At 30.3% G+C, this 14862-nt stretch overlaps 2 protein-coding genes across 2 annotated transcripts; one reads left to right on the plus strand and one right to left on the minus strand.

Moving 5' to 3' along the window:
* Positions 1-1384: 1384 nt before the first annotated feature.
* Positions 1385-4377, minus strand: LOC105629781 (putative beta-D-xylosidase 5). The gene is made up of 6 exons (XM_089723535.1): positions 3854-4377; positions 3459-3764; positions 3188-3357; positions 2660-3102; positions 2179-2592; positions 1385-2091 (listed from the first exon to the last, which is right to left on the minus strand). The coding sequence occupies exons 1-6, from the start codon at positions 4340-4342 to the stop codon at positions 1484-1486; spliced, it is 2430 nt and encodes an 809-aa protein (XP_089579661.1). The 5' UTR covers positions 4343-4377; the 3' UTR covers positions 1385-1483.
* A 7791-nt stretch (positions 4378-12168) lies between these two features.
* Positions 12169-13556, plus strand: LOC149495460 (F-box protein CPR1-like). Its single transcript, XM_089723328.1, has one exon. The coding sequence runs from the start codon at positions 12273-12275 to the stop codon at positions 13374-13376; it is 1104 nt and encodes a 367-aa protein (XP_089579454.1). The 5' UTR covers positions 12169-12272; the 3' UTR covers positions 13377-13556.
* Positions 13557-14862: the final 1306 nt, after the last annotated feature.

A 14862-nucleotide genomic window follows, 5' to 3' on the forward strand; every position in this document is an offset into this window, starting at 1 on the left:
GAAACCGTGAAATGGTAATTCATGCACTACTGTGTGAGTTGCTTATTCTTTAGAGTCTTAATAGGACTGCAGAATTTTTATTTTAACAAGTTTTTCAAAAGAAAAAAAGAAGTATTATAATATTGGATAATAACATGGCGGAAAAAGGTATATATATATATTTTTTGAGTATAGGGATAGGGGATATGAATCACAATATATTATAAGGTTGTACATGCACTTACCATTAATTTATATCTTGGCGTGTGCAAAAGATATAATTTATTCATATTAAATTCTAAATGTTGCATTTAAATTAACTGTCTACTCATTTGAATGATTAATAATTGATATCAAAAGCCGATTGTTGAATGATTAATAAGTGATATATGGTATCATTTTATAATTGTAATAGCAATTTCGTATTTCATGTGATAAATAAAGGTTTTTGAACATATCTAAAACTAAATATTTTTCATTAAAACTCTACCAAAAAGGAAATTAGCTTACAATTTTAGAAAAACACAAACAGTTTATTAGTTTAACTCAGAAAACTCCCCTAAAAAAGCTCAGAAAAATGAAATAATTTTATTTTACAATATATTATTCAAAATGCTATATTGCATACATTTACCAAGAAAAATAATCAATCTACAGTGAATAATAAGTAAACCATCAATCAAATGGCTAAAGCAATAGTAAATTGGTGTTTTTATTTTAGAAGCCCATATGACCATATTGATTTGATGATATAAATCAGAGAAATAAATGAGTTATAATTCAGTTTAAACTTAACCAAACTTGGACTTCATTGCGAGGAATGAGTGATACAATTTATTTTATAATGTGCAATTAAATTTTTGATAAATGAAAAAGATTAATATTAAAAAGTATATTTGACATTATATATATAATACTTATTTCTTATAATTAACTTATTATTAATATCCACTTTGAATAAAATTATTATAAAATTTATTATTACAAAAAAATTGATCTTACAAATGATATTTTCAATGAAATTTATTTACATAATATAACATGGATCATATGCTAATTTCTTTTTGCCAAATTGTTTGTATCATATCCACACTAGTTTTTTTGTAACAAACATTACATTGTCTATATCATGGTTTATATATATATATATATATATATATATATAAGCAAGGATAATATTATTAAAAGGTAGAGAGGGTTATTTGCATCGCCAATATCTGAGAAACCAAGAACCAGACAGAGCAATTTGTAACTGCAGCAGAAATAAGCGCAGCGCACTCGCCAACCAAAACATATCTTATGTATCATGGTTTAATTTATAAGATTTCACGGAAACCAACTTTTTCTCAATTCATTTTTAAGATTTTCAAAAAAAAATAATAAGAGACATTTACTAACAAAATCATGAATCAAAACTAAATTTTATTCACTTCTAATTTTAGACAATAGCTACGTTGCTAGCTAACATCTCCCTAACTCAAAATTTATTATCACTACTAATTACCTAACTAAAACTAATTTGAAATGGAAAAGAAATTACATCATCCCCAATCATGATAGTGTGCCCTCCCGATGGCAGAACACTATAAGCATTGTAGTCTATGATCTGCAGGCTTTTACAAACATTAAACTCAAAACTAACCTTCTGACTACTTTTAGCTTTAACAAAAAGCCTCTTAAACCCAATCACTTGCTTAATATTTGCCCCTATAATTCCTTCCGGAGGCTTGGAGTATACAATCATAACTTCACTTCCATCTCTGGATCCCACATTTTTCAATTCAATATCGAACTGAAAACTTTCCTTACAGGATAAGTCATTAGTTCGGACCGATGGACATGGAGGTGTGAAGGTGTCTTCTTTGTAGTTCAAATTATGGCAATGTTGGAACCTGTTTAGTTTTATATTGACTGATGTTCTTGGAGATGTTAACTTATAAGTGAAGTTAGTGTAGCTGAGTCCATACCCAAATGGGTAAACTGTAGAGCCATTAAAGAATTTATAAGTTCGACCTGGATAGCTTAATTCATCATTTGGCCTCAATTGTAGAGATGTCATTGGTAGTTGATCAACGAAATTTGTTTGATGCCAAGTAAGTGGTAGTCTTCCTCCTGAACCGAAAAAAAAGATAAAAAAAAATTACAAAAATTATTAAAAACTGAAATTTCTTAATTAAAAACTACTAGTCAGTCAATTACCAGGATTGTGTTTTCCGAAAACAACATCTGCAATGGCCCGACCACCTTCTTCTCCAGGGTACCCAGCCCACAAAATGGCTTTGATGTTGACATTGTTTTTAGCGAAAGTGATATCTATTCCTCCTGCTGACATGATTACGAGAATAACTGGACCTTTGGCAGCATTCGCAACATTGTTGATAAGTTCAGTTTGGTAACCAGGAAGGAGGAGATCCTCCCGATCTCTGGTTTCGGCTTCAACAGACAAGTCAATACCTGCTAATATTATAGTAGCATCAGCTTCCTGTGCAACTTGCATTGCTGGGAATACCAACTTGTCATCCCTACAAGCAACGTCGACGCATCCACTTGCATAACTCACTTTTGCATATGTCGAAAACCCATCAATAGGAGAGATATATCGGCACGGAATTCCTGTAATCAAAATGTTAATTAGATTTATAATACAATTGAACTGTGTTTGTATTTAAAAAATATGTACCTGCATAATTTCCAATCATAGCCTTTGTAGCGTTAGCGTGTGGACCAACCATAGCTAAGGTTTTGATCGTATCAGACTTCAAGGGTAAAGTATCATCATTATTTTTTAGCAGGACAATTCCATCCCTCGCAGCTTGTGCTGCTAATTCAATGTGTTGTTCGGAACACACGTCTTTGATGCCAAGAGATTGAAATTGAGGGATTCCATCAAAGAACCCTACTCTCAGAAGCACCACATAGAGATATTTAAGTGACCTATCTATGTCTTCTTCCCCGACCTTTCCTTGCTTTACTGAAGCTTCAGTGTTTTTCGTGTAGTATTCTCCACAGTCCAGATCCAAGCCTGCTTTAAGTGTTCTTGCAACTGCATCCTCCTTGGTGTCATCAAGAAATTTATGGCGTTCAACCATAACTTGGATGGAATCACAATCTGATACTATATATCTGTCACAAAAAGAATAAAATCTATTCAGTTGTATTAGTTATAGAATAAAGAAATTAAATGAATTCAAGCTGATCATATCTTTACCCATGAAGATTCCACTCTCCTCTGATGGTTTGATTTAGGAGCTTTGGATCAGCACAAGCAGGTATGCCGTTAACACGATTGAAAGAGCACATAATACTGCTCACATCACCTTCTTTAATACACATCTCGAAAGGTCGATTAAAAGTTTCTACCATATCTTGTTCATGCACCTGCATTAAGTTATCACTTTAATTAATTCTCATTCATTTTTAAAATTAAGATGATTTTAAATTTTGGAAAAAAAAAAAAGGTTTTTCTTCCAGAAAATTACTCTAGCATCAAAGATATAACGTTCAGTGTTATTCCAATTTTCAAGATCATATGCAGTAAAGTGCTTGCAACATGAGGAAACTTTGAGAGGTCTAGAGTCTGGATCTGGGTGATTTTCAGTCCCTTCCACATCTTGTAAGCCTCTTACAAAACTAGAAGCATATCTACCTACAATGAAAGGATCTTCTCCAGGTGTTTCAATGGCTCTTCCCCATCGAGGATCCCTTACTACATTAATAACCGGACTCCAGAAAGTTAATCCAGCCCGACCTAAATTGTACATTGCCCTTGCTTCTGTCGAAACAGCCTGCATTAGTTAAATATTTACATTAATAGCTAACCCGTATGAGCAAAAATCGACTTTTCAATGCTAGAAACAGCAACAAAACTAATTACCTGACCAATAGTTTTCCATAAAGACTCATTAAAAGCAGCTGTTGTGAGTATTACAGTAGGGAAGCTAGTTGCACCAGGAACAACTTCATCAAAGAAAGTTCCTGGGCCTGTACTGGACACACCATGCAAGGCTTCAGACCACCAATTATATTTAGGTAACCCTAACCTAGGCACACCATAAGCCGCATGTCCCAGCTGTTGAACCTTTTCTTGCAATGTCATACGGTTTACTAAGTCTCCAGCCCTAGCATCATAGGGAAGGGACTTGTCACAGAAGGAAAAATTTGCCATGTCCAATCCAAGGGCAGCATACCTAGAAGGGTCACAGACATAAGTGAAGTTAGTCCCAGTAAAGGAAACATCATCTTTGCCTAATGTGGTGGCGTCTAATGGATTTTTCAGTCCATTTCTAGCTGCCGTAGTAGAAATGGCAAAGAAAGCAAAACATAAAAGATTGATAATGAGAATAGAATTTAAGCTTTCAGCCATGGCGTTTTTAGATTTTTCAGAGGTGCTTATGGTTCCAAAACTGGTTATGTTATTTATAGGCAATTCTTGATTTTTTTTTTTTTTTTTTTTTTTAATCGTTGGTTTTCAATATCTTGAAACTTTCTAAGCTAGCTGTTGAGTAAGATTCATATATATTTTCAGTTAAGATTATATCTTGATATCTCTCCTTTTTGTTTTTTATTTTGTGTATATGCATAGAACTTAATCTTATCTTTTGTTGTCTTTTTATTCATAAAGAAAAAAAAAAAAAAAATATATATATATATATATATTATTTAGTGTTTATCCAATAATACCATTCCTCATAAAAGGAAAAATCTTCGTCTGTTGTTGTTTCGAAAATCTTTTAATTACATATTTATCCACTAATATGATTTGAAAATGAAAAGTTCTTTAGTCTTTTGCTTTGTTTTTTCGATAAGAATCTATATTTTAGAGAGAGAGAATTTAATAAAATAAGTTGTTCTCTTTCTTTCCATAAAATAAAAATAAATTATCTAACATGGAAAAGTAAATTTTATAAAAACTAGTATGGTCAGGCATACGGAACAAGTAAATATCATATATATAAGTATTTAATTTTACTTATTGTATAGATAGTATAATTAATCTGTGATTTTTTTTGGATAAAAATTATTAATAATCTGATAAATCTTTTTTCTTTCTATTTGATTTTTTCTAAGTATTTTTTTTCACACCCTATGTAAATGGAATAAATAATAATTGATTTAATATTATATATCATATATTATATTTTGAGAATAACTTTTGGTTTTATTAGAGTATCATCATATGTAATTTTTTTCACGTATGAAACTGTCCTATACATGTTTTTTATTTAACGGTTTTACATATTGTATGGATGGCATAATAAATCCTTAGGATTTTCATTCACTTTAATTAAATCTTTTATACAAATTATATTGGTGAATTCATTAGAGACATGGTTACCGATCAGGTAGCGTCAAGGAATCACGGAAAATTCACATTTAACATATTTTCTCATACCAACAAATATAATAAAAATAATACAAATATTTCGCCAGCTTGATGTTTTTATTTCTTTCCTAACATTTAAATATCATTTCAAATATTACAATAATTTGATAATAATATTACATATATACCTCTTCTAATTTTTCTCCAATTTTAACTTCAAAAATTATTGCCATGTCATTTTTTCTTAATATCCATTCCCAAACTTATAGATGCTTGCTATTATAAAATTTTTATTCAAAAATAAAATCGTTTATTTCTGAATTTTTTTTATAGTAATTAACACTTCTACATTTTGAAAGTTTTAGTACTTTTTACGAACAGAAAACAAAGAATTTATTCTCGTATGCTTTGGTGGGAAAGATATTGCCCAAATAACCTCAATTTAATGTAAAATTTTGTTTAATAATGTTCATACACTTCCATAGTTATTAGGATTATTATGATCCACTCAATTGCACAAGATAACTTTGTGAAATAAAACTGCCATATATAGACAATCCAGAAACCAGAAATAACATTGGACTTTTGTAATTTGAGGATCAATAGATTATTCTGTTATTTTTACCTGTTAATTGGTTCTCCACATGTTTTTTTAACTACTTATTCTCCTCTTATTTCTTTAACAATCAAATCCAAATATAGAAAATAGTTAAAAACAACCTAAAATACCCAAACCTTTGTTTAGCACAAATACAAAAAGACGGCAAAAGAAAAATTCGCCAAGAGAGATTTTCATTGACATATATACAAGAAGGAAAATAAAGAAAAATTAGTGAGAGAAAAAAATCCCGCGAAACATCATGTTTCCAAAATCTTTTTCTTTGCCCCATTTTCCGCCATGATTTCTTCTGGTCACAAACAGGGCTCACATTTAATATATCAATCCTGTGAAAAAACATTATACAATAACTATTGCAAAGAAGCTCTAGCAGTAGGCCCAACAAGTGGCCCGCCAACCTAGACAAAATATGCACTTTACCTAGCATCATTGAGAAAAAATCTCCAAAGCTATCACCGGAATGCTCAACACAATTTCAGATGAATTTGTGAAGCAACGTCTAAAAGATCGCTCTAAATAGTTAATTTTGTGTTACTTCTCAATAATTTATGTATTTTTTAAAAGATAGAGACTAAATAATTAATTTCACTAAATTAAATGTACATAATAATTTACTCCCAATAAACTATTTTTGGTAAGTCTAACACGTGGAGTGACCATATTGAATAAGGGGATTCAATTGCTTAAATTGGTCTATATTTCTTTTTTTAAAAACTTTCCGTGATTATATCAAGCTATAAATAATTTTTAATTAGGATGGGAATTGAATTCCGGTAGTCAAACCCTAATTAGCAATTACATAAAACTCCATCGAGAGAGAATCTCGACATCCACGCTGCCATGGAAATCAGAGTAACTGAAGACATATTGTAGCGGAGATATTCTTAAAGCTAAAGGTAAAATCACTTGTTTCGTTTCAAATGTATATCAAAATCATGTCATTCTTTAATCTATAGTCCAAACTTCATCAAATCACACCTCCACCAACATGTTAGAAAAACAGAATAGAACAGAGTTGCTGAAAAAAAATAAAAAGAACTAAGAGGAATTTCAGCAAACTGCTGGTGTGCACAGAAAATGTGAGAGAAGAATAGTATGCATTTCCATTCATCAAATGCTCTTTAAATACAATCACAGCATAACCAAATCCCAAATTACGTGGACACAAATTATCTCACGTCAACAAGAAAATAGGGAATCAAATAACAAATATTGACTTATTAAAACAGAAAATTAATATCACTAACTAAAAATGGATAACGTGCAGAGATACTTTGCATTACTCTCTAACACAACAATCCCGAGTTGATTCATCCAAATTCTTTTGTGGTTCATATTTTTATGATGTTAATGATTTAGAAGAACCTACGCCAATTAAATATCTCTTGAAGCAACTGCTGCGATTTTTAAATTACAAGAATTGCAGGATTTTATGTTCTTGTGATGGTTTGATATTGTTACATATCTCTCATCCAACTCTTTATTCCAAACTTCGAAGGAAAACCAGAGTCATTGCCTCGAAGTTTCTTCCATGGTATCTTTTTAGTAATAACGTTGTCTCGAATCCTAGTCGTTACTATTCCATTATCATATGGAACCCTTCCACTAGAGAATTGCCAAACCCTAAAAATAGTTCTTTAATGTCTCTTACTCTTAAGGATTAGGTTACGACGCTGCTACTGATGATTATAAAGTTATACAATGTGCGTATAGCGATGATGATCATTTAAAATAACTCATTGTTCTTTCACTGAAATCTAATTCTCTATGAAAGATCAGAGATTTTAACTTCAAAATTAGACTTAGTAAAGCTGGGAAATTTACGCACTGAGCTTTCCACTAGGTTGTAGAATTGGGAAATTTCAGCGAGGTTATTGTGGCTTTTAACTTAGCAGATGAGAAAACATTACAACAGCAACTTCCCAACTGTAAGAAACAGGGTCTTGTCAATGTTTGAGTTAAATGTTCTGCAAGGTTGCCTTTCTTTCTTAAACTCAATTTGTGTTTCTGGAGATCAATCTCCTTATGTAGATGTTTGGGTAATGAAAGAATATGGGGCGACAAGTCCTTGGACCAAATTGATATCCATCCAACAGATGACAATATACTCGGTTTCAGCACTTTTCTTTTGAGAATAATGCATTTTTTATACTTGAGAAGTCACATTCATTATCTTTATTGCTACGGTATGACTTGAAGAATCAGGAATTGAAGACTTTGAATTTTTTCCTAGGTGAGGTTGAAATGGCTCCCTTTGTGGAGAGTTCATTGTCACCAAAATTAAATTAAAGAATGTATTGGTTTATTTATTTATTTTACAATAATAATAGTTCTCTTGAGGCTTTTGGATATGTCCTAACTTATTAATTATCTACCTATTTGTTGTGTGAAACGTGCAATTCTATTATTATTTGAATAAAATATGCAATTTTCTTATCATCTTTTATTTTATTTAAGTTTTTAATCTGCAACAAAAAAATTTTGATTAGGATTAAAAATACCAGAAAAAGTTTAGCATTTTCAGGAATTTACCTCAAACCAATAGGTTTCCGCAATACACCCATAATTAGTCTGAAAAACGCTAAAAGTAAATTGACAAGAAATAATACAGCCGAATAAGGAAAATATCTCATTCTCTTGAGCTAAGAAAAAGAGATGCAAAATATCAAAAAAAAAAAAAAAAAACTCACCTACAATGTAAAGATCCTTAGACTATATATATATATATATATATATATATATATATATATATATATATATATATATATATATATATAGTTTTCTTTGAAATTTCTGATTTAAGCCTATCTTTACTCCATTATATATATATATATATATATATGTTTAGTTTCTATGTGATTTAGTATTTTGATACAATACAAGTTATGGAAACAAAATGAGTCAAAATAAGAAAATATCCGTATGAAAATTTATAGACTGTTTGGGCTTTTAATTAAAATATGGGCTAAAATACTTCCTAAATTATACATGGGAGTTCATTTTGGGCCTATATTTATACATGAGAAATTTTATAGAGTAATGACATTATTAGGCCCGTTTTGGCAATCTTGAAGTTTTGGGCTTTTAGCTCAAAACTCATTTTGGGGGCCATATATTTTGGTTGCACAGTTCATTTGGGCTTATTTTAGATCACCAGAACTTGAAGAGATAAAAAGGTAGTAAAACATGAAGAGCTAAGGGAGCTATGGAAGAGTCATCCACTTTATGGCTTTAATTATTGCTTTAATTTTTATTTAATTAATTTTTACATCCCTTCTCTACATAAAGGGATTAGCTTTCTTTGTTTTGAGAGATATAGAATTTTGGATAATTTCAAATTAATGAAAGTGAGGTTTAAGCCTTCTTTTATCTTTATGCATAAAGTGTTGTCTGGATTGTAATTGTTTATTCAATTGTTATTCAGATTCAATTCCTATTTTTTATGTTTTTAAACATCTAATTCGAATTGGGTTGGATATTATGAGATTTTCTTTTTAAGTTCTTTTAGGTTGAGCTCTTAGGTATAAGAACAAATCAAAATCATGATTGCTTGGGGTTAATTCTACTGGTTCAAATTGGTGGAGAGTTCTAAGTTCTATGCTGATCTTGGGGTTCCGTATTATTTGGTATCAGAGCATTGGTTTGCCAAATAATTTTTCTATCCTTTATCTACTATTAATATAGGGTTTTGTTGTTCTTTGTGTTCTTGAGCTGTTTAAAACTAATTTGAATCCAGAAAAACTCAAATTTGGTTTAATTAGCTCATATTGCACAAATATGCTTATCTCTTCGTTTTAATTTGTATAACTTAGCGAAATCCATTCCTAAATTGTACAAACACATTTCAATTAGTAGAATTATAAAAGAAACGAAATTTAAAAAAAAAATTTGCGCATTTTTTAGATTTCTGGTTCCAGGCAGATTGTGCATGCATAAAATTGAGTTGAGATTTTTTTTTTTACTTGATTATCATCAAATATCTTCAAAAAGAGAAAAAAAAAAAAGACTAAAACTACAAGGGAAACCCGAAATTCGGGGTTGTTAGCTGCTTTAATTTCAATCTGAATCGTTAGGCTGTTTGTGAGTTTTGGTGCTGTTTGGGTTCGACTCACTTCAATTGATTTGAGATTCATTCAAAACCATATCTTTTCTGTTAATTGAGTGTTTTGTGTGATAATTTGATATTCTATTTGAGAATTTCAAGTTTCTTTCATCAATTTCCAGATTTGTCATTTACTTGCATCCATAAGTTTTCTTTTCTTGTATATGCCATATTTCATCTGTTATATCATTAGGCATCAAATTTGACTCTTTGCTGCCTATTTGAACAAAAATCAAATATACGCTTCATTTCCTTCAAGTTTTGTGTTGTTCCTTTGTTTGTTGGAATTTTATTTGCTTCTAGTGTTTGAGTGTCTATCTTTGTTGTTAGGATTTCTTTGCAGATTCTAAATTGAAATTGAATGCATTTGGATACTTTGATTGTGTTTTGAACTGACCCTTTTGTATAAAACTGAAAAGAGAGCTTGAGTGGTATAAGGCAAGAGTGTGTTAGCTTAAAAGAGGGTAAAAGCCAGAATTTTGAGTGAAACACATAGTATCCATATTGCGAGAGTAAACATGTAAGGGAGTGTGTTGCGAGGACTGGAAATCTATTTTGTTTATTGTTAAATTTTAAAAAAAAAAAGAAAAAAAGAGACAAAAGAGAAACGGAAGTCAAAGGAAACAATATGGATTTCTTCACAATCATGCTATAAGGATTTGAAAGCCTAAAGGAGCAACTTGACTTTATCAACAACAAACTAGACAGTCAGATTATGCAAATTAGGAAGTTAAAAGGACAAGCTACTCACTAGCATACATTTGAAGATAATATGAAGGAAATCAAGAAATTTAATTCTGAATTTTTCATTTATTGTAATATGTATCTTGAAAAATCGCTAACAGTGAAATGTGAGTCGAGAGCGGGCGAGGAAATTGAAATCTCTACCAACAATGATAATTGTGTAACCACGGATAAATTATTTATCAAATCTCATGATTCGAGGACAAATCATATTGAAGGGGGAGGGAATGATACAATACAAGTTATGGAGGCAAAATGAGTCAAAATAGGAAAATGTCCGAGAATAGAAATTTATAGACTGTTTTGGATTTTAATTAAAATATGGGGTAAAATACTTCCTAAATTATTTATAATGCATTTGAGCTGGTTTAGAGTTCATTTTGGGCGTATATTTATACATGAAAAATTTTGTAGAGTAATGACATTATTAGGCCCGTTTTGACAATCATGAAGTTTTTGGCTTTTAGCTCAAAAGTCATTTTGAGGCCCATATATTTGGGTTGAACAGCCCATTTGGGCTTATTTTGGATTACCAGAACTTAAAGAGATAAGAAGATAGTAGAACATGAAGAGTTAAGGGAGCTATGGAAGAGTCATCCACTTTATGGCTTTAATTATTGTTTTAATTTTTATTTAATTTATTTGTACATCCCTTCTCTATATAGCTTTCTTTGTTTCGAGAGATATAGAATTTTGGATAATTTCAGATTAATGAAAGTAAGGTTAAAGCCTCCTTTTATCTTTATGTATAAGGTGTTGTTTAAATTGTAATTGATTTTTCAATTGCTATTCAGATTCAATTCCTATTTCTTATATTTTTGAACATCTAATTCAAATTGGGTTTAAAGGAGATGTTTTGGGATTTTCTCTTTAAATTCTTTTGGGTTGAGTTCTTAGGTATAAGAGCAAATCAAAATCATGATTGCTTGTAGTTAATTTTGCTGGTTCAAATTGGTGGAGAGTTCTAAGTTTCATGTTGATCTTGAGGTTCTGAATCACTTTTTTTTTTAATTTTTTTTAAATTTTTTTCCTCAAAGTATAAATCAATGTGTTTAAAATTCAATATTATGTAAAATTTTAAAAACAATTCTAAAAATAAAATCATGTCTAAATAAACTAAACAGTCCAAAAGTCATTGATATATTCCATATGGCGAATTTCTCTTGCAAATAAATTGAAAAAGTTGGCAAATATATTTTTAAAATAAAGAAAGTGAAGAAATCCTTTATTATTTATTAATAGGATGAGATACATTTAAAATATTTATACTAATCATTATTTTAATTTCTAAAATAAAATTATTTATAGAATTAATTTCTAAAATAAATATATTTAGTGGTTCTTTTAAACCATTTAATACTAGAGTGAATCGCAACCGAACTCCTTTCTGAACTTTTACAAACAGGGGTTAATAAACATAAGTCAGAACCCTAAAAATCAGCACATATAAAAATAAAATTCTGAAGATCAAATCTCCTCAGGAGGACTTCAACGGGGGCACTGCTATGGAAATTACGATACCTGAAGAAATTGTAGCGGATATATTGTTGAAGTCAAAGGTAAAATCACTTTTGCGTTTCAAGTGCATATCAAAATCATGCAATTCTCTAATCTCTAGTCAAGACTTCATCAAATCACACCTCCACCGATCCCAAGGTGATTTATCCAAATTTATATGTGGTTCAAATTTCTACGATGTCAATAATTCAGGAGAAGCTGTGCCAGTTGAATCTCCCTTAGAGCAACAACTGCCGTTTTTGAATGGCGAGAATTGCACGATTTTATGTTCTTCAGATGGTTTGGTATTGTTACGTATTTCTATAGATAAGCTAAATCATAGGAAAACCAAAGCCAAAGTCAGAGCCGATGCCTATTCTTTAGTCCTATGGAACCCTTCAACTAGACAGCGTGAAGTATTGCCAAACCCTAAAACTTTTGCTCCTTATAACACTTTTATTTCTTATGGGTTAGGTTATGACTCTGCTACTAATTGTTATAAAGTGGTACAATGTGGTTATTACAGGATTCTTGTTTTTTCATTGGAATCTTATTCTTGGCGAAAGCCTAAAGATTTTGGGTTTGATATTACATTTAGTCAGGCGGGGACATTAACGCATGGAGCTTTCCACTGGGTTGCAGAATTGGAAAATTCCAGCAAGATTGTTGTTGCTTTTAACTTGTCAGATGAGAAAATAGTACAGCTGCAACTCCCAAACAATAATAATGATAATATGTATGATTATAAGAATAAGTATGAGTTAAGTGTTTTGCAAGGGAACCTTTGTTTATTGGAGTCAATTAACAATATTTGTAACGGTGGGGATTCTCCAGGAGCGTATTTGAATATTTGGGTAATGAAAGAATATGGCGTGACAGCGTCTTGGAACAAATTGATAACCATCGCACAAGAGAGAGTATACTCAGTTTCAGCACATTTTTGTTTTAAGAATGATGCAGTTTTTATAGTTAACAAGTCACTTTGGGATATTTCTGCATTGCTACGGTATGATTTGAAGAATAAAGAATTGAAGACTTTGAAGACTTTCGAAATTGAGGTTCCTGAAATGGTTTCATATGTTGAGAGTCTAGTTTCACCAAATTTAATTTGAATAGGATGTGGATTTTTTTTTATTATTGTTTTATTTTATTTACAGCAGCAATTTGTCATATCTACCAATTTCAATTCCTTAATTTCATGGCTTTTATTATGTTTCATTTGTTGTTTTTCTTTGACTTTATATGTTACTTCTTTTCTGGTACATATAATTTATGCTCTTGAGGCTTCTGCATATGTATCAATGTCCTTGATTTTGTTACTTATTACATTTTTGCATATTCATTGGAATTATACATATAGCTTTATTGTGTATTGTTCTAATCTGAAAACTGAATGCATAAATTGCAGTTCACAAAGAAAACATATATTTTTCATAAATATAACTATAATTTGGTTATGACGATGGCTTGATTCTTGAGATACTAGTATGTATAATAATGATGATATATAGTGAAATTGTTAATCAGTATATTTGCTGTTAGATTATCATTTCCTGCTATGATGATGGGCTTGAAAAATAACATCTTAGAATAACAATTTTAGAAAAGGTGAAAATATATGTACAATTCGATCTCTATTTAGAATCAACGAATACATTAACTTTTGCTTTTTTTTCCTTTTTGATATATAATATTTTTTATGGCTTCTCTGATTTTTTTTTATAGACAATTTAATTATTTTATTAATTTTTATAAATTCAGAAAAAACTTAACATTTTCAGACATTTAAATCCGAATCAATAGGCTCAACCCAAAAAAACCAATATAATCCAAAAATATTAGGTGAAAAAACATGAAACGAAAACAGTACAATCGTAAGGACAACTAAAGGTATAACCCGAGCCAAGGGCTTCTCTGGGGATGGCATTATAATTCATCGAGGATGGAACCAAGTAATACTGCTAGCTCTTTATTCCAGGCAATGCCACAAAATATAAGAGTCCAAGCTGAGCCTGCAACTGGACCTACACCCCAGCTTGAACGCACCCACCCAAACTACGCCTACAGTTGGAACTGCCCCTTAGCATGAGCCAAGCTCCGGCAATTGTCAGGGACGAAGTTAAGATTTATAAAAGAAGGGACAAACTACTATAAAAATATAAAAATTTATTAAGAGAATATTATGAAAAAATGTAAAGGGCCAAAATACTATTCATTGTGAGGAGTGAGTAATACTATTCATTTTATAATGTGCAATTAACTTTTTGATAAAGATTAATATTAAAAAGTATATTTGACATTATATATATAATACTTATTTCTTATAATTAACTTATTATTAATATCCCACTTTGAATAGAATTATTATAAAATTTATTATTACTAAAAAATTGATCTTACAAGTGATATTTTCAATGAAATTTATTTACATAATATAACATGAATCACATGCTAATTTCTTTTTGCCAAATTTTTTGTATCATATCCACGCTAGTTTTTTTTGTAATAAACATTACATTGTCTATATCATGGTTATATATATATATATATATATATATATATATATATATATATATATATATATATAAGCAAGGATAA

The sequence above is a fragment of the Jatropha curcas genome, chromosome 6 (assembly GCF_041381405.1).
Source record: "Jatropha curcas cultivar XTBG-Jc1 chromosome 6, XTBG_Jcur_1.0, whole genome shotgun sequence".
Taxonomy (NCBI): domain Eukaryota; kingdom Viridiplantae; phylum Streptophyta; class Magnoliopsida; order Malpighiales; family Euphorbiaceae; genus Jatropha; species Jatropha curcas.